The 25,654-nt window shown below is 33.2% G+C and overlaps 2 protein-coding genes across 10 annotated transcripts in view; both read right to left on the bottom strand.

The window, feature by feature from the left end:
• The window catches only part of LOC134840607 (uncharacterized), a 36,740-nt gene extending 16,282 nt beyond the window's left edge, over positions 1–20,458 (bottom strand). The window contains exons 1-3 of the mRNA XM_063856534.1: positions 20,330–20,458; positions 17,426–17,549; positions 13,608–13,685 (exon numbers count right to left, since the gene is read on the bottom strand). Coding sequence (XP_063712604.1) covers positions 13,608–13,685; positions 17,426–17,489 — 142 coding nt within the window. The 5' untranslated portion in view covers positions 17,490–17,549; positions 20,330–20,458. The remainder of the gene's footprint in view (positions 1–13,607; positions 13,686–17,425; positions 17,550–20,329) is intronic.
• Positions 1–25,654, bottom strand: part of LOC134840715 (dynein axonemal heavy chain 2-like) — a 446,672-nt gene that overhangs the window by 274,664 nt on the left and 146,354 nt on the right. The window lies entirely within an intron of this gene.

Genomic DNA, 25,654 nt, shown 5'->3' with positions numbered 1-25,654 from the left:
TTTATACCAATGTGTGGTATCCAGTGTTTATCGTGCATGTCATAGGTTAATCGTCCGTGTGCGCCGTTGTATGGGTATTTTTCATCTAATTTTATATGTCCTTGATATCTTTCAAGTTCTGCTTGATGTACAGAATCTGAAAAAACTTGGAAATATACTAAATTTCTATCTGTGTTTTTATTTTTTGTGATGTTTAGTCGGAGTAACTCGTTTTTACAATCTTCGGGATTGAGATGTAAAAGTCGTTCTATATTACTCTGGTAGAATGATTCATGGTCAAGTCGGTTTTTATTTCCGTTTGAGACTTGTGAACAATGTACTTTCTTTTCAGAAAATGTTGCTGTGAATTTATATCCTATAACTGTAGTTGCTCGGGCTTTTGAATAAAGTGTTGCTATTACATTTGTAGTTTCTATGGCTTGGGGTTCTGTTTCGCACTGTGATACTTGATTTATTGCATACTTGTGTAGTGTTTTTTGTTCGTTTTCTTCACAATCGTAATGTGTTACTAATAAATCTTGGGGTCCTGTGCGGGGAGAAGGGTTTATGTTTTGATTTGAGATTACTAGAAAAAGGAGTTGGAGAAAAATTAATAATTTTAGAATATACATGTTATGATAATCCTGAGTATGGGTTATAAAATGTGATGTAACCAATTGTCTTTTTAATATATCTGTCGTATTTATATATTACTTCAGTGGTTATAAATGGTGGTGGTAGTGATTGGGCTGTTATGTTTGGTGGGTTTAATGGGTAGGGATGTTGAGTAATGTTGTTTAATTTAACTGTGATTTCAAACTTTAATTGTAAACTGTTTTGTTGGAGTATTTGGATATTGTGATCACGGATATCGTCGTGAATGTCTTGTCGGTATTGTAATCTATTAAGTGCCCAGTTGTGAAGGCGATTACTTTCTAGATGTTGTCCAAATAATGGTGGAGGGGCTGTAAATGTATTCCAATCTAGTCTTAAAGGGATATTTGTTGATGATTGTTCTCGATATCTGGCGTCGAGATTATTTGGAAAATTTAAGTTAAAAGGTGGTGGTGAAATCTGGCTTATTGATGGTGTTGATGGTAGTGATAATGTTTCTGGTAGTGATGAGGATGTTGTTGTATCCGTAGAAATATCTATTGGATCATTGACTAAATTTAATTCACCTTGTGTAAATGAATGTGTTGTCCAATATGGTAGTCGTGATGCCTGGTTTGGGGGGTTAAAGGGATTTTCACGTATTTGTTCAGATGTTGGTGTTGAACCTAAGTAATCTGATGGTAGGCTTGAGGTGCTACGTTGTGAAAGAAGCGTAGGGGTTTCTGGTAATGTACCAATGGGGTTTTCTGGAGTGTTTTGTGATGGGGATTGAGGTATGTCAAAATGAACTCGGGGAGTTTGAAAATTTCTGTTTCGTCGAGGATGTATAATTTGTCTATTTATTTCGACTGTATTTTGGTTTTGACTAGGATTTCTTATTCTACTTAATTCTTGTGGTAGTGTTGGGTATAAGTTATATGTTGGTTCGCTTAGAGGTGCTTGTCGTTGAACTGGTTCTAGTGGTTCTGATAAACGAGCGTGTCGTTCTTCAAAAGTGTATGGGTTATCTTGAAAAGAAATTCGTGTAGATGTTTGGGGGTTTTGGGTAGTTGAAAGTGTTGTTGGGTTATCTTGGGATGATGTCGGTGAAGACTGACTTTGTGACTTTTGGGTAGCAATTTTTGATAGCTTTTTGGTCTATTCTTTTAGTGAAAAAGTTAATGTTTATTATAGTATTCTTCTAAGAAAAGAATTAGGAGGATTGTTGCTAGAGCGAATGTGATGATTGCTTTCTTTATACATTTGCATATGGTCAAAATGAGGGATGATAGAAATGTTATGAAAATTACAAATAGTAGAAAAATATCAGTTCTACTGAAAATCGTTCGTATCATTTAGACAAGTTTTATAAATCGTACCTGTGGATATAATCAAGGGTTTTTGAAAGTTGGAGAAATAATTCGAATATAGTGTAGAAAATTAAAAAAATATTACAAAAAATGATTAAGAGTATTAGAAAAGATTCAAGGATATCAAAAAGAAATATTATGAAAGTTTCAAGTATCGTAAAAAATTGTTTGAGGTTTGTGATAATTTTAGTGACTGTTTGATAGAAGAGCATTTAAGAAATGACTTCTTGATCGAATATTTTTTGTTGTTTGGGGCAATTTTCAAGTGTGGTCGGATTATTTATTGGTTTTTTGATAAGTGGGTTGAGTTTTGTGAAAAATTGTTGGGGGCAATTTTTATGGTGATCGGGAGGTCTTCTTTGTCTTTATTTTCATTTGTCAAATGATCTGGGGTATTTTTGAGATTTTTATACTTTAGGCTAAATAAAATGGTCGTTCTTTTACTTTAGGCTAATTTAACATATTTGTTTGGGGGATATTTCAGGTCTGAGTTGGGGAAATATTGTTGATCTTTGGTTTATTAGATAAGGGAGGGTTATGATATTATGGTGATATTTATTTTAGTTGTCAAGTTGGAGTGGTTTGCTTATTTTTGACCTGGAGGTCGTAGAGTTATAGTTATAGATATGCCTGGAGTTTAATATTTTTCGTCTAGTTGGTTTGTGTTAAAGTTATAGAAGGTGACGGATTGGATGAATCCTATTGGCTAATTTTGAACTAGAATCGCTGCGTGTTTGTCAGCATGTTCTCTTGAAAATTGAAAGTGTAAAATGTTTCAGAGGTGCAAAGATTATTAAATGTAGAATTAAGGTTGTTTTTGAAATTCAACTTTCTTTAATATTTTAGATTGTGGGATGAATACTTTATAATTTTTACGTGGTTGATTTCTAAGTCGTGAAGACTCTCTATGTTCTGATTTGTCGATTTGTTCTTGGGGTATTATTTGTTCTGTCATTTTTCTATTTTTTCTTTCTTTTTGAGATGTATTTTGATCGAGATTTTTTGTATTGTTTTTTGTGGTGTTTGATTTTGTATTTTGATTTCCGAGGTGAATATCATTTTGTTCCTTTGTTATGTTGTCCGTATGTGGGTCATTTTGAATAACTTTTAAACCTGTAAAAGAATATAATTGAGTTAGTTCGCGGAGTGCGTATTCTTTTGGATAATAAGGTAATAGGTTATTTCGGTGTTGAACGATTTCTTTTTTATCTGAGTCGGTGATTTTATATGTGACATCAGTGGGTTTTGCAATTATTTGGTATGGTCCTTTACGAAGGGGTTGTAACTTTTTTGAAATTCTTTTTTGAGTATTAAAATTGGGTATTAAAACAAATGTTCCAATTTTTAAATCGGAGGCTGGTGTAAAGCGTGAATTTATTTGTTCATTAATATTTTGCCTTTGTAACAACTTTTTTGTTACCTTTTGGTAAATTTCATTGTGTTTTTTATCTCTGTTTAAAATCCATTCGGTGTGTGTACCGGAGGCTAATTTAAGAATTTGTGGGTGATGAAAATGATCTTCATCGTGTGTATGTAATGGTAGGTTATAACAAATTGAGTCTTTATTTGGTTGACAATAACCTTGTGCGTTTTTATGAGAGTTTGCTGTAAACATTATTGGTTTGCGTGGCTTTTGGTTAAAAACAATTTCATATGGTGACATTCTTAAAGTTGTCGTGATTTGTGAATTATATGCTAAGGGAAATAGTTTTACATCTGCTGACCATTCGGTATATCTTGTATCATTTCCATTGATGATACATCTGAGATATTCTTGTAATGAACGGTTCATACCTTCGACTAAGCCGTTTGTCCAAGGTGCGTGAGATGTACGTGGTTTGTGTTTAATGTTATATAAATGACATAGTGTGATGATTTCATTATTTATGAATTCTGTACCGTTGTCTGTAACTAAAATTTCTGGTAGTCCGAATTTTGCTATCCAGTGTTCATAGAGTGTTGTGTAAGCGTAATAAGCGTTACAATGTGGTACTGGGTTAAGTGCTACATAATGTGTAAATGCGTCAACAATTACCATAATGTAGGAGTTTCCTTCGGATGAGGGTGAAATTGGTCCTTTGGTATCAAATGAGATACGATGATTAAAGTACAAACTTTGTCCTTTAAAATCTTGTTTTTGTGCTATTTGTTTTTGATTTGGGTAAGGTTTATTTAGTTGACATACTATACAGTCATTGCATAGTACTTTTATCCAAATTGGTGCATTTGGGAAATAAAAGTTTTGTACAAAATTTGAATATGTTTTTTCTGATCCAGAGTGTCCTTTAATATTTTGTGTATGTGAAATATTAAAAGCTATAAGAATCATACTTAAAGGGAGACAGGGAACTGTAGATTCATTTAGTTTGTATTCTAGAAGGTCTGTGTTTTCGTTAATTGTTGTATTATTGAATTTTCGAAAATATCGGAGGAGTGTTTTGTTTCCTAGAATAGTTGAATCTGCTTTGATAGGTTTAGTTTTATATTTGTGCCATGATTTCAGTTGTCGAATTACTGGGTCAAGGTTTTGATATTGTTTCAGTGTTGAAATTGTAATTGTTTCTGTTGGGGGGAGAAAAATGTTTTCAATTTCTAATTTAGATAAGGGTATTGTGTCAAGTGGGTCATGGAGGTCAAAAACTTGATTTATTGTGTATTTTGAATCGTTTGTTTGTGGTCCTGATAAGTTTATTTTATCAGTTAAATTTTCTTTTTCAATTAGTGGAAAATGGTCTTTTTTAGGCGGGTGTTGTTTTATTCTTTTTTGTTGGGTGTTATTTTTTATCCATTGTGAATATGGGATTGGTTTAAAAGTTGATGTTCCAAGTAGATCAACTTCATAGTGATTATTTTGACAATCTAAATAAAGTAGGAAATGTTGTAAATTATTTATTTGTGATTGTTCAACGTCAGTTTTTACTGCATATTTGCATTCCAATCGGGGTGATGTTTCATTTTCTGCAAGGTAGAATTTTATGTTTTTGGGTATTTCGACTGTGGTTTTACGTGTAAGTAATTCAGGTGGCGTATTTCGACTTAAGGTGTCTGGTAATGCAAGATTTTTTCCTGCGGTCCAAACTATATGTAAGTTTGGGAATTTCATTAAAATGAGTTGAAATCTATAAACTCGGTGGTTTGGATTAGACTTTTGTGTAAAAAGAAAGATGATTGGTTTATGGTCTGTGAATAGAACTGTGGGATGTTTTGATCCAAGTATCAGAAATTCATATTCTGTTAGTGTATATATTATGGCTGTACATTCTCTCATTAGAGTTGAGAGTCGTAGCTCTGCTTGAGTGAATAATCGAGAATTTGCTGATATGAGGTTCATTTTATTTGTACTATTATGTGATTGTAATAATGCTGCGCCGATGCCGAAGTTCGAAGCATCGCACATTGCATAAAATGGTTGATTTGAATCTGGAATTGTGTTTGAAATTTGTTCAGTTAGAAGTTTTTTAATTTCTTCAAATCGTGCTTGATGTTCTGTATTCCATTCAAAATTATTTTGTTGTCTAAGTATGTTATAGAATGGTCGTAGATATAATTGCATTTTATAAACATATTTGCTTAAAAAGTTTAACATTCCAAGGAATTCTTGGATTTTCTTTTTATTTGTTGGTGGTTGGAGTTTTTGAATAGCGTCTATACGTGATTTCAATGGAGTGATTGTTTTTCTTTCTATATTATGTCCTAAGAATTTAACTTTTGTCAAAAAGAAGTGTGATTTATCGGGGGCGGCCTTCAGATTTTCGTTCTGAAGTATTTGGTGATATTGTTCTAAAACATTGAACATTTCCTCTTTTGTCTGTGATTGCATAAAAACATCGTCTAAATAGGTGATTGCATTTTTCTTTAGTATTAGTGGTCGAAAAATTTTGCTCATAAAAGCTGAAAATGCTGCTGGTCCTATGGATATTCCATAGAATAAGCGGTTGAATTCGTATTGTTGGTTTCCAATAACAAATTGTGTTAAGCGTCGTGATTGTTCATCTAATGGCATTTGATTATATGCACTATTCATATCGGCGGTGGTAAAGTATTTTCCGTTTATTTTTGTTAAAATAACTTGTATTGGTTCAATGGGCCAATTACACTTTGATTCATCTATTAGTGAGTTGAGGTATCTAGCATCGAGAACAATTTTTAATGATTCTCCTTTGGCTAGAATGATAACAGGGTTGATAAATGTGTTGCCTTTTGGTTGTTCCTCTTTGTTTACTGGTGATATAATGTTGTATTGTTCTAAAATGTCGAGTAATCTGTTCACTTTATCGTGTAAGTGAATATGTACTTTACTTGCTCTTTGTTTTTTGAAAACTGCGTCTGGTTTTAATGGGAGATGTAGTGATGAGCTGATTTTGCCAACATCAAATTTGGATGTTGCATAGACTGATGAATATTTAATTAGCTGTTTTGCTAGTTTTTCAAATTCGTCTTGTGTTATTTGTGAATGTTGGAAATTAAACATTGTTAAAAATTTCTGTTGACTCTCTGTGTAGTTACTTATGTTGAATGTAGGTTTGAAATATGGGGTTTTTGTGAAATAATCCGTATTTCTGTTTTCGTTTTCTTATTATACTATTTATAGATAATTCTTCATTAAGAATTGTGGATTGGCAAATATCTAGTAATTGGAGTATATTATTTACACGATATGCTTTTTCGTGTATTGGTGATATTGTAGCGTTGGTTTCGCAATAGCCTAAAAGTCCTAAAGGTAATGTTACTTGGTAAGGTGTATTGTTGTATACATGTAAGGAAATAATATCTGAATTCGAGTTTTTCAAATATTTTATTGATGAGATTGTGATTTTGAAAAATTTATGAATAGGTTTGAATTCAAAATCTGACATATAAAATTTTTGTTTGTTTTGTTTTTTATCATATTGGTGAACTTGCTTTATTGAAAAATTGTATATGTTTCCTGATAGTGGTTTCAAGTGTTTTCTTTGTTGGTTATATATTGGATAGAATTTTGAAAAGAATGGTGGTTGTTTATTTAATCTTTGAAAAAATGTTAGGGATGTGTCTTTTGTTTTTGTATATTTATCTTTGATTAATATTTTACTATTCAAGATGTTGATTGTTGGTATATATTTAGAGATAAATGGTATTCCAATGATATTGTGTTTAATATCAGTGATATGGAATATTTGTTTAAATGGTTTGGTTAAAATTTTGTTTTGCTCCATTGTTCTTGTGGGGAGAAGAAATAATTGAATTTTTCCGTAGTTTATTAATGTTGATCCTTGTGCTGTTGCTAGTTTGCTGGAGGTTTCAAGAGGTGTTAGCTTTGGGTGTAAGGTTTTTATTTCATTCCATGTGGGAATGTTTATTATATTTGATTCTGCTCCTGAATCAATTAAAAAATCAATTTCAAGATCTGGTGGTTGAAATTCTTTGCTTCTTGGACTTTCTAAAAGAAATGGTATTGTCCAAATTTTTTCTTTGTGTTGTTCTTTTTGTATGTTTTGATAGATGTGATTTGTATTCAAGCATTTTGTTTTTTCGTTCTCATTGGGTTGATTTGTAGTGTTAATTTCATTAGTTTTTTGTGTCGTCGGTGTGGAATGGACGGGTTCAATATAATAATTGTGAAGGAGTTCTGATTGATTCTCATATATGTGTGATGAAAAAGGTTGTTCATATATAACAGGTTCATAGTCATTTTCGACTTTTATCTTATTGATGGAGAGAGTGTTTTCTGCATCGCTTTCTGAATCTGATGATCCACAGTTTATTTGATTGAGTTGTAACGTATCAGTTACTGTGTCATCAATACCTGGAGGGTCTGATGTTGTTTCTGGTTTAGATTGTACTTGATTAATATGTCTTTGATGTTTAGGTGTACTACTTCTGTGGCGATCATTAGAATTATTATAGTCATTATTATTCCGGTGTGGTGATTGGGAATAATTTCTATAACGATTATTATAACTTGAATGTCGATTTTGTGAATTATTTCGCGATCTGTTTTGGTAATTATTGTTTGGTCTGTTATAGTTTGATCTATTATATGAGTTATTCCTTGATTGATTGTTCGGGTAATTCTGGTTTCGGTTGTTTGAATAACTTCTATTCCGATTATTGGAGTAGTTTCTATTCCTATTGTATGATCAATTTCGTGATTGATTGTTTGGGTAGTAATTATTTCTTGATTGGGAATTAGATCTAGAAACAAATTGTTGTGTATTTGAATTTGATCTGGAATAGTTATTTCGACTATTTGGTCTATTGTAGTGATTTTGTGATGAATTTTGCGTGTTTCTTCGTTCTGGTGATCTTCCTCTATAACTTGAGTTATATGGTGATTGATTTCTTGTATAATTTGTATTGTTCGGGAGTGGTTTTCCTGAACTGTTGTTGCTGTAGACTGTTTTGTTCGGTAGATTTTGATCTTTTTTCATGTATTGGTAGAATGTTTTATTTGGTTCTTTATATTTTTGAGGTTTATTTTGATTGTCTTGCTGTTTTTGTCTACATTCAGAAATACTATGTCCGTATCGTCGGCAATAATTACACCATTTTTTGAAAGATGGTTTGCCTTTAAAGTTTGGGTGTTTTTCGTAAATATTGAGTATTTCAGTGATTTTTTCAACGAGGTCTGTATCTGATTCCTGTATATTGTTTATATTTGTGGAAGCTGTTTCAATTCTGTTAACGTATTGTAATTTCAGATTTTCCGTTTCTTCGAGTTTCATTGTGATTTCTGCTTGTTCTAGTTTGTCTACTAGTTTTGGAAAATCTAAATCGGGTTCTCGAATTGACGAAGGATGGGATGCTCTCTTTTTATTGCTATTTTCCTTAATTGTGGTGTTAAGGTCATCATTAAGATTTCTGTCATCTTTGTGTTTTTATAGTCATGTGTATTTAATGAATATGCTTTTCAAACTAGTGTTTTGATTCGTACTGCTAATTGCTTGATGGTTTCGTTTGGTAATCTGCGAATTTCATTACATAAAACTCTTTATTGTTGTTTGTTTCTTTCGGAGTCAAACATTTTTGAAAATTCTTGTGTAAACCTTTTCCAATTTGATTTTATTTCTATAGGCAATACTGAAAACCATTTTTGGGCTGCGCCATCTAGAGTTGTTTGTATCATTTGAGAAAAATTTGAAAGTTGATTTCTTGTTATTTCGTGTTGTTGAAGATAATATGGGAGTGTTATTTCATTTTGCATTTGTGCTGGTTGGTACGAGTTTGCAATCATTGGGTTTTGTTGCTGAATTGGTTGAAAAGATTGTGTATTAATTGGGTTTTGTTGTTGAATTGGTTGTTGGTTTTGTGTATCTATTGGTTGTGGAGAAAAAATTCTATTATATGTATGTGGTTTCTGTATTCCTTGTCCACGATATTCTTGATTATAGGGTGTAAATATATCTGGTTGTAAGAAATCATCATCTGAGGATAAGTAATCCATTTGATAAGATGTTTTTTTTTTATTTTTATTTTGTTGAAAAAATGGATAGTTTTCACTACGATCCTGTGGAGGATGTAAATTTGTTTGGAAATTTACTAAATTAGGTGGTGCCATTGGGTTATCCCAGTTTCGAGATCTTGTATAATTACTAAAAATTTTTCGTGGTTGATAATTTGTTTTTGATGGATGTGTGTAATTATAATTATGGTCTGCAAAGTTGTTTCTAGTGAACGTTTTGCGTGTTTTTGGCGGTATTGTCATGGGTCTGTATGTTTGGTAATCCATGTGTGAATATTTTGGGGCAACCGAAGGTTTAACGGTTGATTGTAATGTTACCTGTGTTTGTGAAGGATTTGTATTTCTTGGTGTTGTTAAGTTTGGACGTATTGGTGAAATACTTTGTTGTGTAGTTGTTGTGTGTACGATTTCTTCATTTATGAAGTGTGATGGTGTCTGGATATCTTGTTGAGTAAGATTCCTAGTTCCATTGAGGTTTTCATTGTGTATGACTGTAGAGTTTAAACTATTATTTTGCATATTGGGTAAAAATGTATTATAGTTTAATGGTGTTGCATCAATGGTTAATGGTATTACTCGTACATAATCTCTTACATAAGATATCGTACTTATTGCTTGACTTGAGATTGATTGTGGGAAGTTTATGGATGCGGGATGAGACCATTCGGGGTCCCAAACATAGTCTGATTGTTCTGTGATGGCAGTATCATCGTTTGAGTTTTGGGGTCTAAAATTTTTTCTTGCTTGTGAAATTAAATCAATATTATGTGTGAAATAATCTATTATGAACCATGCCAAGATTTTTTGTAAGTCGTGTTTTGTATGTTGTGAAACTTCATCTTTCGTGAAATTTTCTTTGTGTGATTTCATGTCGTACTCTTATATGTTTAGATGTTTCTGTCGGTGAGACATTTGGTATCTGGATTTCGTTTTCTAATATCGAGATACAACTATATATTATCGCAAAAACTTCATTGGTGAATATGGAGTTTGCTCTTTGTGAGTTATGATATTGGATGCTTTTTATATATTCTGAGAATACTTTTGAGAATTCTAAATCAAGGTCGTCTGTTTGAATTATATATTTACTGTGATTCTGGTTTGGTGAGCTGAATTCTATGGAGTAGATTCCGTATTGTTGTGTTAGGTTACATATATCTTTTAGATAGTGATCGATAATTTGTCTTTTGATTTTTACATCTGGGAACTCTGTTTTACATGGACTGATTCCGGGTTCAAACAAATTTAAGAGTAAATTTTTGCAGAATATATGCTGTCCTCTATCAGTGGTTGCATCTACGATAAAGGGGAAAATATCATCATCATCTGGACTTTCTTCACCTGGGGTGTGCGTTGAGCTCATTTTTTCGTTCGATGACTGTTAATATGTAATTATCAATGTGTCTAATTGGTTGATTCCAATTGTATAAATGTACTGGTTTGTGTTTATACTGCTTTTTTATTCTTCTTTTTCCTCTTTTTGATGAATTTGAAGTTGTTTCTGAGTCAGAGAAATATAATTGATCGTGAATTGGGCAATTTTTATCTATTGAATCTTTTAGTTTATAAAGTTCGTCTAAACTGTTGGTTTCTGATTCTGAAAATGCGTTTCGATTTTTTGAAAATCTTTTTCGTGTTATTTGTCTTTGTTTAGTTATTATTTTTCTCTTTAATGTTTGTCGTTTTGTTCTAATGTATCCAACTGTTTGTGTATGAGGTGTGATTACAAGGTCGTATTTTTTATTATATATTTCACAATTGTGTAAAACGATTGTTTGTTTATTTCCTAGGTTTTTAAATGACATAAGGTTTAGGATGACGGATGCAAAAGGTTGTTAAATGATTTCTATTTGCTTAAACTGTTAGTCCTTACGATTTTTTTGTTAGCCTAACCTGGGTCTATTTGTTCAGGGTTGGGAGGAAAAGTATATCGATTCCGAAGAATGATTTTATACTTTCTCGTGGATAGTATAAGCTAAGGTGTTAACTTACTTAATCTTACTTAAGGGTAGTGATTGTGTTCAGGGTTGGAGAATAGTAAATCGATCCACAAGGTTCAGGTATAATTAGAACGCGAGTAGTTCGTTAGATACTTTTTTAAACTTACTAAGTTTAAGATTTATCCTGGGTCTGGTAAGAGGGGGGATCAAGTGAAGGATGAATAACCGAAGTTCTTTACTGTTTATCCTAATTTGAATGATTAGTTTTGTTCAAAAATTTCTATTAGTCCTGGGTTTTTAGAAAGGGTTGGATAGTGAATCGACGTTTGAGGTCGTTAGACACTAGTTAAGTGGGTGGAGGAGAACAAAGTTGTTCTTTTTGATCCAAGGATAGGCCTTGATGATCAAGTTTTAAATTTAATTAAATAGAAAATGATTTAAGATCCAAGGATAAGCCTTGATGATCTGATTTTAAAATTAAGTGAATTTAAGTTTAAAATGTTTTAAATTTGTGTAAAGAATAGATTTAGTATTTTTATGATATTAGTGAGCTTATGAATGCTGTTATGTTTAGGCGATGAAGCTGGAACAACAGGATGATTTATAATTACTAACCGTTTATTGTCATGCTACTAATTTTTATTTTGATTTTTCAATAAATATTTTTCAAACATGTTTTGTATATTACTGCAGAATTTAGGAAAACGATCTGAGATCTTTTTATCAATCGTTATTGTATATTAATAATTTTGTTTAGCGCCTGAAATGATTTTGAAGATTGACTTCAAAATTTTATGTTTGCAAATGAAAATCTAAATTCATTGCTATTAGTATTCTAAATACAAAAGTTTGTTCTGGCTTTTGCCGAACTATCATATAACTATATGGTAAGTTTCTGCTTTGTCGTATGTCGTCTCTGGTTCGAGGTCTTCTTCCAATTCCGGGTAGTTCTGTTATCGTTCGGAATATTGGCTCTGATCTATTGAGTCGTAGAGACATTTCGATTAAATTATTGTCGTATAACATTTTGTAAATGTTTTGTCTAAATTCTAATCTATTATTGGTTAATTCTAAGCTATTAAGGTCTTGTTCGAGACTTATGGTCGCACCAGATGAGTTAGGACCGATGGGTATAACTCATAGAGTAATTTCGGATAGGGTACACCGTCTGCTCGTCACGCTATCTTATTTTCGGCCGGATAGGTTCGTGCAACTTCTTAGTCTAATACCGATCCTAATCTTACTCTTATACTGTCTAGTCTCAGGTTGTTTAACTAGTCTCTGCTAGGCTCAATAGATCTAGGGTATACTGGTTTATTGCGGCTGCTGAAGTACTCGGGAGAGTTCAACTAATTTCTAAGTTAAATTCAAATCTCTCTGGTGCTGAAATTACAAGTAATTTCAGCACTTACAAATAAGTGGATTGTTAGTTAGATGGATCATGATTGGTTAATATTAAATACTTTACATTGGTAAAATATCTAATTTATCCAATCATAAAATGTAGTTTAGATCAGGTTCCAGTTGCTAAGAAATGGCGTGTCCCCATAGATACTTGCAAATCATCATGGCTCCTGTGGTATCATGCTATGGTATCATTTGGAGATACAATTGTATTACTTGATGCTATATGGGGTGAAATATGGCTTGCGTTTTCAATGGCAAGGAAACAACATATTCGATAATGCTCTAGCCAGCTAGGAACATTTTTAAATTGTTTTTTGAAAAAATTAGTTTTTGAGTTAAAATATCGTTTCTATAGATAGCGCCATGTTTGATGCGACCTATGGCTTGTATGGTAATGATTTTTCAAATTGTTTCTACAACATTTGTAGTTGTTGGCAGCGATTTGCAAGGAAAATCTAATAGTATTAAAAACAGTATATTTAGTGCTTTCGAAAAAATTTAAGCGCGACGTTTGATTAGACATTTTCGACGATACAAACCGTATATGGATGTGTTTCGCATTATCTTCTATGGTGGGCAACCCAGGAATTGAACCAGTGCCGCGTAATTTACTTAGAGGAAGCTTAAATTAAAATGTGATTTGATAAAGGTGGGCTAGGGGGGATTTGTCGAGGAAAATTGTATTTGAAAAAAAACTCTATGAATAAATCAGTTATATGATTTTTGTTTTATTAGACTTAAGCGTTTAGATCAAGTGTTATAAGCCCCCCACTACCTCCGAAGCGGTTTAGGAGAGGTAATGCTAACTTGGTCCAAAGATTTCTCAACTTATTACATATCATCAGCTCAGCTTAGAATGCACTGAATATTCGTTACTGGATTCCTCGTAGGTCTCGTAGTAGAGAGATATTCCATAAGTCAAATTTAGAGCTTCTTCTGCTGCCGCATTTAAAGCTACCACCCGAAAAATACACTCATAAAGACTAGTTGAACTTACGAATTACAGGCATTAAAAATTTAAAACGTGCTAATTCGCATTTTTTAATCGAAACTAGTAATATGTGAATAACTTCAGCCAAGTATAACTAGCTGTAGAAAAAAAACTGGTCGGAAAACTCAATAACGTTATAAAACTGTCGCAAAAAAAAATATAAAACTAAAACAGAAGCTTCCTGCGAAGCCCAAATACATTTTCCTGTTTAAATTGTTTCAAAATTTTAGCTTTAAAAGTGTCCAAAATTTATCATTTTTTGTATAATTTAGTGATTCGCACAAGCGAATTTGTTTAATCAGTTTTTGACAAATTTTGATTCACTCTCGGCAAGGTCTTGTCTAATTTCTGCCGGTTATTAGATTAAATTACCTAATCTATTTCCAGGTTTTTTATGAAATATTCAAAAAAAGTATCCTTCTCTTATCCACTCGGATATTTCTGAACAATTCTAACGATCGTTTCCATAATATGGCCCGCAAGTTGTTAGTTTTAGTTTTTGGGAGTATACAATCATCTTGTCCGAAAAATAAGTTTGCCGGCTACAAACTTTGTTCATTAGAGCTTCAACATGGCGAAATTTTTGATTGTCTGGGTAACTTTTCCAATTCAAAAGACAAACCGTTTGTTTCGCGTGTTACACGAGATAAAAAACGCATTTTAGTTGTCTAGCTTGGAATTTTTGTTATCCTTATAAAAAAAGATCGCACGCTACGTAGATTTTATAACCCTAAAGACTTAAAAACTACGATTTTCTCACAACTTGAGATTCATTACAAGTCCAAACTTTGCTCTGAATAGGCGGATAATTTACTATATGTAGTTCTCTGGAATCCAGAGACAAGTCTTAAAAGTTGTTAAAATTTCGTCTCGATGATCGAAGAAAATGAAAGATTAAAAGAAGAACAAAGAGAGCATCCTTGTTGCGGAATCCGCTTACAATTCACAAAACACTGTTATCCTCGTAATTTTGTCGCACTGCGAAGAAAGCACACAAAAGTTGTTTAACGTCATCCTCATTCAAAAGTATTGAGCTGGCATATTATTTCAAAGAAAACAATTATTTGAATTTGTGTATCTCCTACAAACCGTTTGTACAAAAAAATATATAAAAATTGTTTCTTTCTTTGGGACTATGTTCAGATTTTGTTCGAGACTATGTTCAGACTTTTGCGACTATGTGCACACTTTTTTTTGCTTCTATTTTCATTCATTGCGTGGGACTATATTCCATGGGGAATCATTTAATTTTTTTTGATGTCCATGTTTGGACTTGGTTTTGGACTGTAGGTTATTTTCGTAACGAAAGTAACGAAATATTTGTGCTCGGGGTGGGTTTTTTTCTTCAGACAAAATTCGACTTTTTAGTTAGCCATTTTTGACGCAATTTTTAAAATATCATTCGAAAGTTGTTGTTGTCTTGAGCTTAAAATTGAAAAAAAATTCACCTGTGATCATTTTTTGTTAAGTTATGGGAGTTGAAAGATTGCCATTTTGGCCAATTTGGGACCAGTAACGCGCAATATATATCGCGCTATTAACGCGTAAGCGGAGATTTAACTCGTCTTAGAAATCATTCCAAATTGGCCCAAGGAAGCTTATATTTCATAATTGATTTGTTAGTAGGAGCAAAATCTATCACTTTGTACTTAATATGCCGTGTATATTGAGGTTTTCACAAAAAATCTCAAATTTGTAAAATGAATAATTTTTTCTTATTGTTCCGACTTTCGATACGAAAGTAACGGAATATTTGTGCTCGGGGTGGGTTTTTTTTTCTTTAGACAAATTTCGACTTTTTAACTAGCCGTTTTTGACGGAATTTTAAAATATCATTCGAAAGCTATTGTTGTCTTGAGCTTGAATTTGAAAAGGTTATTTTACCTGTGATTATTTTTCGTAAAGTTATGGGGTTTTAAAGATTGCCGTTTTGGCCAATTTGGAAATTTGATAAATTTGGCGCTATTAACACGTAAGCGAGATTTAATCTGTCTTAGAAATCGTTCCAAATTGGTTCAAGGAAGCTTATATGTCATAATTGATTTGTTAATAGGCGCAAAATCTATCACTTTGTACTTAATATGACGTGTGGGGGGATGTTTTTACATAAAATCTTAAATTTTTCAAAAAAAATTTTGTATTTTTTTTATTACATTGAAATTTTTCATGTTACTAATGTTCCATAGACCTCAAAAGGCAGTAGGAACTTTCAGGGCTTCGCCCTGATACGAGCAGTATTGTTACTTTTAATTTTTTCATGTTATTAGTGCTCTATAGACCTTAAAAGGCAGTAGGAATGTTCAAGGCTTCGCCCAGATACGAGCAGTCTAGCTAGATTTTGTTTCGGACTATCATCAGGCTTAATTGGATTTTATAGCCAGCGTCTTATGAATTATTTTAGACTTTGTTTGGGACTATGTTCAGAACTTGTTTGGGGCAATTTTTAGGCGTTGATTGCGACTTTGAGCCACGTTGAGACTGTGAATTACTGAATCCCATCTGGATTGATTGAGAATTTGAAACTAATAAATCCGCAATTAACACTCCTTGTATAATAATTTAAGAGCAAACGTATTAGCCGGCTAAAACTACCCTCAAAAAACAAGTACTCTTTCCATAATTTCTATCAAATAACTCCCCTTGGTTATAAATTTTTGGTGTCTTCAAAAGATGTAGCAAAAATTCTGCTTAAAGTTTTTTAAAATAAAGTGGCTATCATGGCAGTTCTTGCCAAAGCACCTTTAAAGATATCGAGTTTTTACTAGAGAACCTTCAAAGAACCTTGAAAACCCAAAATTTTGTAAATTTATTCAAAAGATTTTCAAAAAATTGCAAAAAAAGAAAACTTTGTTTAAAGTTTTTTTCATTATTACAGAACAAGTTCAATTACAGCTTATAAGCAATTAGGTAACAGTTCTCAAACAAATTTTTCAATTTTTAAACCATTATCACTTTTATGGCAAAAATTTTAAACAAGTGAAGTTATGACTGAAAGGGTTTTATTATAATCGCAAATTTGACCCCCTGCGAGCTTTCCCTGAGGCTGTGAAAGTCGGGGAAAAATTTAAAACTTGGCTCCACAGTTCATTCTCGCCCTTTTTAGCCCGCGATGTTCTCTCTAAAATGCATATAAATTTAACGTTTTTTCGATGGCTCCTGTATAATTTGCACTTTTTTTTGAGTATAACGTTCTCAAAGATCTCTTTTACTGTTTTTTTGGATTTTCAGAAATCAAAAGCATCCCGATAAATGACAAAATTGATAGATTAAAATGCATTATTACATCACAATATTTGAATAAAATAGTAAGAAAAAAATTCATGTAATCGGATTGAATTTTTCAACATCTGGAACCTCAAAATTATTGAAAAGTTAATGTTTTAATTTCTTACTAATTGAGCTAAGCGATTTTTACTAGCTGATTTTTATACTGGTCGATACCTTTTTTGAATTTTGTAAGAAAGTCAAGTTTTGGGCTAGACGATACACCGCCTCTTCAAACATACACATCAAATCTTTTTTGTTAAATGACTGAAACATTTGGCAAAAACTGATGCACCAGCCATTTCAACAGCACTACCTTATACTGTTTTTGGCTGGGCGACAACGCGTTTCAGGCGAAAAAATTGTGCTAATCGTCGCCTGTTACTATTTGTCGCATCAACATTTATCTTTCTGGGAAAAGTGTATTTTCGTTCGGTGCCTTCTCGTTGTCGCTTTTCCTCCTCGGATTCGATAGGTTCTGTCTCGGTTGACTTCTTCCCCATTTTGATTCCAAGAGGAATAATATGAGATCCCAACTGTCGGCAAAGCTTTATTCCTGAATCCTGAAAAATTTCTTTGAAATTGTGAGTTTCGTTGCTAATTTTTTAATTTGATTTTGGTCAATAAAACCCTATCTTCAGGGGCGGATTTAGGGGGGGGGGGCGGGGGGGCGGACGCCCCCCCCTCAGGGATTCGACCCCCTGCCGACCCAAAGGGTCCCCTCTTTGATACTTTTTCAGAAATCCATTTTTGGCCGACCGACCCTAAAATTTTTCTAAAGGCGCCTTTGGCGCCAATATATACTAACTTTGAGGGGGAGCGCGCGCCAAAAAAACGCGATTTTTTTGTCAAAATTTTTCAAAAATTGCCCAAAAACGGCTTTTTTGACTGTTTTTTCAAAAATTTGCCTGCGGCGCTGAAAATTTAGCCAAAGTAGGGCCAAAACAGTGCTTTGGGAGAGCTCGAAAAATCAATTTAGTCGACCTAAAAAAAAAAAAAAAGGTCGTCAAAATTTTGGAAAAGTTTTTGAAAATCCGCCCCCCCCCCTCGAGAAAATCCTAGATCCGCCCCTGCCTATCTTATTAGCATTATAGTTCAGATTTTCAAACAAAACGGAATATTTATGCTTGATGTGGTTTTTTATTCAGTCATTTTTCGGCGATGGAAATAGCAGTTTTTGAAGAAGAAAAAATGTACTCCATTAAAGATTTTTTTTACGTCCAAATTTTTTTCGTAAAGTTCTAGGAGTTTGAAATTACCAATTTACCCCTGCTCTGACCAAACTTATGCGCATTTTCAAAATTTTTGTTCCAATTAGTGAGGAAAACGGATTATTTATGCTTGGTGTAATTTTTTATTTGGCCAATTTTTGGCGATTGAAATCATATTTTTTAACCAAAAATTTTTATGCACCCATTAAGATATTGACTCCTTGAAATCAAAATTAAAAAAATATCTTACATTGCGAGGCCAAACTGTGCATTTTGTGCATTGTAAGCGGATTCCGAAACAGGCCAAAAACAGATTTGTCGCGGAATCCACAACATGGTTACTTTTCTTTGATCTTTTTTGCTGTTTTGGATTCCACAAGCAAATAGCTAAAACAAGGCAATGCTTAAAATCGCTCCAAAAACAGGCAATTTTGCGGAATCCGCAACAAAGTTTGTGGAATCCGCAACAAAGTTTGCGGAATCTGGAACAGTTTGTGGAATCCACAAACAAATAATACTATATGTGTTTAGTAAATTTAAGCTGTCCTGGAATCCGCAACTGTAAGTGGAATCCGCAAATTGTAAGCGGAATAAGCATAAATTTGCGGAATCCACTTACATTTGCGGAATCTACTTACATTTGCGGAATCCGCTTACAATTACGGAATCCAGAACTACTAGCTAAATTCTCCTGTTGCGAAATCCGCGACAAAACAAATGTGCCGACAAAATTTACGTTACAGGTATTTGTACGCGGAATCCACAGAAATGTTGTAGGTGGGATCCACGTGTATTATGGAACATGTTTACAAATTAGTCTCTGAAATCCAGGAACATACAGAACAATACAGACACCTATCCAGTGCACAGTTTGGCCTCGTATTGTACCTCTGATCATTCTTAGCAAAGCTTTGCGAGTTTAAAAATTGCCAATTTAGCCATGCTCTGGACTATTTTTTGCTCGTTTTGTAGACTTTATCCATAATTCTGAAAGCATAACGCGAATTATTTGTTCGTTTCTCTGTATTTTATAGTTTTTATAGTGTTTCATTTTTTCTTCTCCCAAAATTATTCGATATCAATTAAGGGGCAGTCGGAACATACATGGGTTTGCCGTGATATACGAGCAGTCTTGGATTCTTAATGCTGAAAGCGTAACACGAATTATTTATGCGCGGCGGATTATCCCGCACTACAAATTCGTTCTAAATTAAATTAGGCTAGCAACTCGAATTGGTCGTATTAATTTTGTATGACTCAAACTTTCACACTTGATCTTTGATTGTGTTCAAAATTTATAGTTTTTCAATATTTTCTTTTCCCAAAAATTATTCGATATGGATTGAGGGGCAGTCGGAACATTCAGGGCTTTGCCCTGATATACGAGCAGTCTTGTTCTGTTTAAAAAAATCGTCATTTCATATTTCACAAAAAAAAACAATTTTTGGTAAAATTAATATATTTTATCGTATTAATCTGTTGGAGCAAATATGAACGACCCCCTCAGGGAGCCGAATGACTGACAATCCAAAGTCTTCTTCCCTTTTCGTACTATTTCAAAAGCTCAATTAAAGGCTAGCTGATCTTAAAATTTTTCTAAAGATGGCGCATTTAGAAAAAGTTTAAGATCAGCTAGCCTTTTATTTATATATATTAATTTTATATATATATAATTAAAGGCGCCAATATATATTAATTTTGAGGGGAGCTCGGAAAATCAATTGGGTCGACCCTAAAAAAGTATCGACAAAATTGTCAAAAAATTTTTTGCAAATCCTCCTATTTCGACATTATTTTCTGCGCCACTGCGCTACAGGCAAAATTTTGAAAAAAAAAACAGGCCAAAAAACCCTTTGTGTGGGCAAAAGCGCCCCCTAAATCCGCTACTGCGTGGATCAATTACTTTGTCCCGTTTCAATCAGTTAACTAAATTCACCTAAATAAATGCAGTCAACTAAAAAACAGTATATTTTTCAGTATCACATCAGACGATGAATTCTAGCTTGTTGATATGAACGACAATATGTCTCTACTCCTTGTTCCCCGACATAAAAGAAGATCAAAGTTAAATGGTTTTTAGTCTGTGCAAACCTGCAATGAAATTAATTCAAGAATTAATGTCCAATACTTACTGGATTTAAGCAGAAATCACAGTGAAAACAAGCCGAGTTTTTTAATTGAAATCTAACAGATTTTTGCCTCCAAATGTTTGAAATTAATAGATTTAATGTTTAGATTTATCGAAATTATATAATAGAAGTTCACATAACAGAGCAGTAAATTGTTTATTCTCATTAGTTTAAGCCCCGGGGATTCAGCATATTTTTATTTCTCTTTTTTGAAGACTAATCACACCGCCTAATTTTGCGGACTTACGCCGACACTTTTCTTTATGCCTTAATTATTTCAGCCAAATATGGTGCAACACTGCCAAATGTATTTGTTATTAACGCTTTCTTACATTTTACCATTTTTTACTACATCGTCCTCAGCGAGGTCTTTTATTCAAATAAGGCAACCTCTTTGGAAGCAACAGGGTGATACTGATCTTAGATTGTTTTTCAATTGTTTTACACTTGGATAACTATTTCAGAGTTAATTATGATATGTTTTTTCCTCAGCATGGTTTTGTTCTTCAAACGGTCGAAATGTTTTCGCAAAAAAGACTGCTCGTATCAGGGCGACGCCCTGAATGTTCCGACTGCCTTTTAAAGTCTATGGAGTTTAATAATAACATGAAAAAATTATATGTAAAAATAAAAAATCAAATTTTTTTAAAAAAAAATTTGAGATTTTTTTGGAAAGAACATCCCCCCACACGCCATATTAAGTACAAAGTGATAGATATTGCTCCTATTAATAATTCAATTATGGCATATAAGCTTCCTTGAACCAATTTGGAACGATTTTTAAGGCGGATTAAATCTCCGCTTACGCGTTAATAGCGCGAATTATGTCGCGCGTTAATTGTCCCAAATTGGCAATCTTTAAACCCCCATAACTTTACAAAAAATGATCACAGGTAAAACATCTTTTCAAATTTAAGCTCAGGACAACAATAGCTTTCAGCTGATATAAAAAAAGCCGTCAAAAATGGCTGGTCAAAGAGTCGAAATTTGTCTGAAGAAAAAAAAACCCACCTCGATTACAAATATTACGTTACTTTCGTTTCGAAAGTCGGAACAACAAGTTAAGACTTTTGCTATTTTTTGTTTTGATGAAATTGTATTTGATTTTGAATTGTGGATTTTACCACTAAAAGTTGCGGGGACTTGAAATTTTTGGATCAAGTTAACAGCCTCCCCACAACCGGGTTGATCAAAACTTCTGATCATACAATTTCCATATATGAGAAAATTCTTGTTATACAATTCCATACGTACAGAACACTATATGAAATTTCTATTCCCCCCCCCCCCCGCCGCCGCAGGAATTTGACCCCCTGCCGACCCAAAGGGTCCTATTTTGATATTTGATATATCAATTTTTGGAGAAGGACCCTAAAATTTTTCTTAAGACGCATTCGGCGAAATTTATACTCATTTTGAGGGGGAGGCGCACGCCGAAAAACCGCAATTTTCTGGTCAAAAACGCCCTTTTCGGCCAGTTTTTTTTCAAAATTTTGCCTGCGGCGCAAAATTTTTTGTCAAAATGGGGTCTTTATAATGATTTTAGGAGAGCTCAGAAAATAAGTTTAGCATTTTCCCATATATGAAATTTGTATGACTAGAAGTTTGTCATACAAAATTTAAAATCGGCAAATGTCTACAAATCTGGTTGAAAGCTAAATAATTGGTCTCACATAAGGAGGTAGCCAACAGGAAGGTACAGAATTTTTTGTGTGCAAAGACGAAATATTTTCCTCCCATGTTAGCTACAAGTGAGCAAGCAAGAGAGACCCTGAAAACACAAAAACATACACTAAAAACCTGGAAACAAGCGAAACATCAGAAAACATTTACAATATTGATAAAATCTTAAAAGCGCTCGGAAGCGCAACCTAAATAATAAGACATTTAAATAATATTAATTATCTACTAAACCATTTAAATAACATTAATAACACGGAGGCGAAGCATCTTATTCCATGCAACGAAAGCGTAGCATTGGAAGCTGCCAAAAAAGTGAGATGGAAATAACCAAGTTAAGATCCTTCGCCCCAGCCTTCATTTTCACTCAAATTTGCTAAAGGTTTCATGTAAAAGTTCTAGTGATTGGCTGAAAATTTGAGTTCAGAACCAAGTTAATATCCTCCCCCTGAACTGCTTTTTTTGGGGGAGGGGGGAGAGGAGGATGTTAACACAGTTTAAATTTTCATTCAATTTATAATTTAACATTTGTAGCGCCCGAATTTTTTTGTGTTGAGGGTAACAACAACGTTTATAGTCTCAATTAAATTTTTGTAAGCATAAAAGAGCAATCAAATATACCGAAGTTTGAACACAAAGACAAAATGTATCTTCAAATCTCTTGCTAAGTTTTTTCTAACGTTTTTCGAATAATATGGTGGAAAAAGCAATAAGAAACGCATTCATTGAAACACAGTTTCTCTCATTTTTCTTCATCGTTCAAAATTGCAAAAAATAAACAAAACTGAAAAATAAACAGTTCGCTTGATCTCAATAAAAAGAACAATTATTTTCAGTTGAATTTATAGATAGATTTTACAGTTTTAAAATGTCACTTTACAGAGAAACCACAAAAGTTTCGGAGTCCTTTGATACATTTTCTAGGTGGTTGGAAAATTGCCTCAAGGATGGAGAGATTTTAATATAAAAATGAAAAAATTGGTCAAAAGTTTTGTTAGTCATATAGCGCATAAAAAATTTAAAAATGTAATGGTTCGTGGAAAATTAATTCATTTTCATAAAAGTAAAACACAGAGAAAGATCCTTTAAATGATAATTAGCAGATAAACAAAAACGGAAATAATGCTAAATTCAAACGCAGAAGCCAATTTACACTTCTAAAAGGTGCTGATGTAAAATCAGAATATTAAGAAAATGAACGATTTCTTGTACTTTTGAGTAGTATTCTGCTCAATGACTGGCCACCATAAGATTTGTAGAGCGATTTGTTTCAGCAATAAAAAAATCAGTGATATCACAAAACGATCAATTACACAAAATGAACACAGCATTTTTAGGATCATGCTAACTATCCCCCCCCCCCCTTATTTCAATAGGGGAGGGGGGGAATAATTAACAAGGTTTGGATGAAATTTATTGAAATAACGTCAACCAATAGGAATGCGACAGAACACATTTCAGAGAAATACAAAACCAATCCAGCTGAGCATGAATGAAATGTGTTTTTATAGGGGGGGATTCTTTTCAAGGTACCATAGGGGGGGAATAATTAACATGATCCCATTTTTATAATCGTGCCTCATATTGTCGTACACTAAATACTCGTACACTAAGTTCGGTTACATGTCAGTATTTATACAGCCGCGTATTCATACTGGTCAGTATTTAGACAAATACTGTTTCAACCAATCAGAATCGAGACAAAGAAGAAATTAATAAATAATTATTTTTTATTTTGGATTATTTATGTTTTTTCTCGATTCTGATTGGTTCATACAGTATTTGTCTAAATACTGACCAGTATGAATACGCGGCTGTCTAAATACTGGCTGCACTCCACTAAGTTCGTACACTAAGTACACATGAATTGTTTTTTTTTTCATTCACTTTAATTGTAGCTCAAAGCGAGAAAATACGTCAATCACAACACAACAATCAACCTTTTTAAGCATTATATTAGTAATTTTGCGATCTAACAGATAAACCTATTTTACCGTCAATTCTGTTTTCGAAAACGGTACCTAGGTAAATACTGTAATAGCTAATTGTGGTGGTGTCTAAATTCCTTTACTGTCAATTCCTTCATTTGAATTTTAAATGCAACGTGGACGTTATTGGGTTGATATAACAGAAATGTTTGCCATTTTTTTGGTTTTCTTCTCTTAAAATATATATTTTAAGCCCTATGAACTAGCAACTGTAAAATAAAATACATTTCTTCGCCGAAGAAGATTCAGTTATCAAAAGAAAGTTTAGCCACCACTAATCAAAAGCACAACGGTGATTTTTCATGTGTATAGTTTTTCATGTGTCCAGGATGAAATCTTCTAAGTCTGCGGTATAAATTATTGCACTTAAACTTAGGGCATAGCAATCAAAAACCAACTGTTAAACCGCAACATCCTTTTACATGAAACGGTTATCTCAAAACTTAATTCCGCAAGCTACAGGCAGTTAGCGATTACTTGCTCAGCTTTGCTTCTATGCGCCGAGAGTCTGCACGAAAGGCTTTGTTTACCGAAATTCGTAGTTGATGGTAATCTAACTCAAAAAACCTGTTCAAAGGGTGCACGTTTGAAAAAACTAAGCCAAAAAAATTTTTTAATAACAAAATTGCTTCCTATTAAAATGTAGGCTGCTTTCCTATCAATCCTATTAAAATGTACGCGGCAGACTATATGATCTCAAAATTTGTTAAAATAATATGTTACCATAAGCAAAGTATATCACTTTGTTTTGTACATTGCATGTTGCGGGATAAAAGTACGATAAAACTATCTTTAAATACTGAAACTGCTCCCATCAAGGCGCAGCACTGATTGTTCTGACTATCCTTTCGTCGATCAAAGTTTTTTTTGACTGAAAACAACTAAAATGTTTATTTAGCTAAAAAATGGTTGATAGATGAAAAAGCACAGTCAAAACAATCAGTGCTGCGCCTTGATGGGAGAAGTTTCAGTATTTAAAGATAGTTTTATCGTACTTTTAAACCGCTAGATGCAATGTAATAAACAAAGTGATATACTTTGCTTATGGTAACATTTTATTCTTAACAAATTTTAAGATCAGATAGTCTGCTGCCTACATTTTAAGGGGAACAGGCGCAGATCTAGGAATTTCTCAAGGAGAGGGCGGATTTTCAAAAAAAATTTGAATTTTTTCCCGACCATTGTTTTCAAGTCGACCAATTGATTTTCTGAGCTCTCCCAAATCACTATAAAGACCCTAGATTGACCAAATTTTCTGCGCCGCAGGCAAAGTTTTCAAAACGCAGGCAAAAAAGGCGTTTATATGCACTTTTTGGAAAATTTCGACCAAAAAATCGCGTTTTTTCGGCACGCGCTCCCCATCAAAATTAGTACATATTGGCGCCAAAGTCGCCTTCAGAAAAATTTAAAGGTCAGTCATCTAAAATTGGATATCTCAAAATTGTACAAAAGGGGGACCCTTTGGGTCGGCAGGGGGTCGAATCCCTGAGGTTAAGGGGGGCCTCCGCACCCTCCACCTAAATGCGCTAATGAATAGGAATTGTTTATTGCACGTTTATGTTCCCATTTTGAATTTTAGTCGTCAAAGTAACACCAAGTTCAAACTACTATAACCTTTCGAAAAAAAAACACAAATTTACAGGTGAATTCTATTTTTTCA

This window comes from Symsagittifera roscoffensis, chromosome 2 (assembly GCF_963678635.1).
Source record: "Symsagittifera roscoffensis chromosome 2, txSymRosc1.1, whole genome shotgun sequence".
Classification (NCBI taxonomy): domain Eukaryota; kingdom Metazoa; phylum Xenacoelomorpha; order Acoela; family Convolutidae; genus Symsagittifera; species Symsagittifera roscoffensis.
This window is presented reverse-complemented; position numbering and strand designations above follow the sequence as displayed.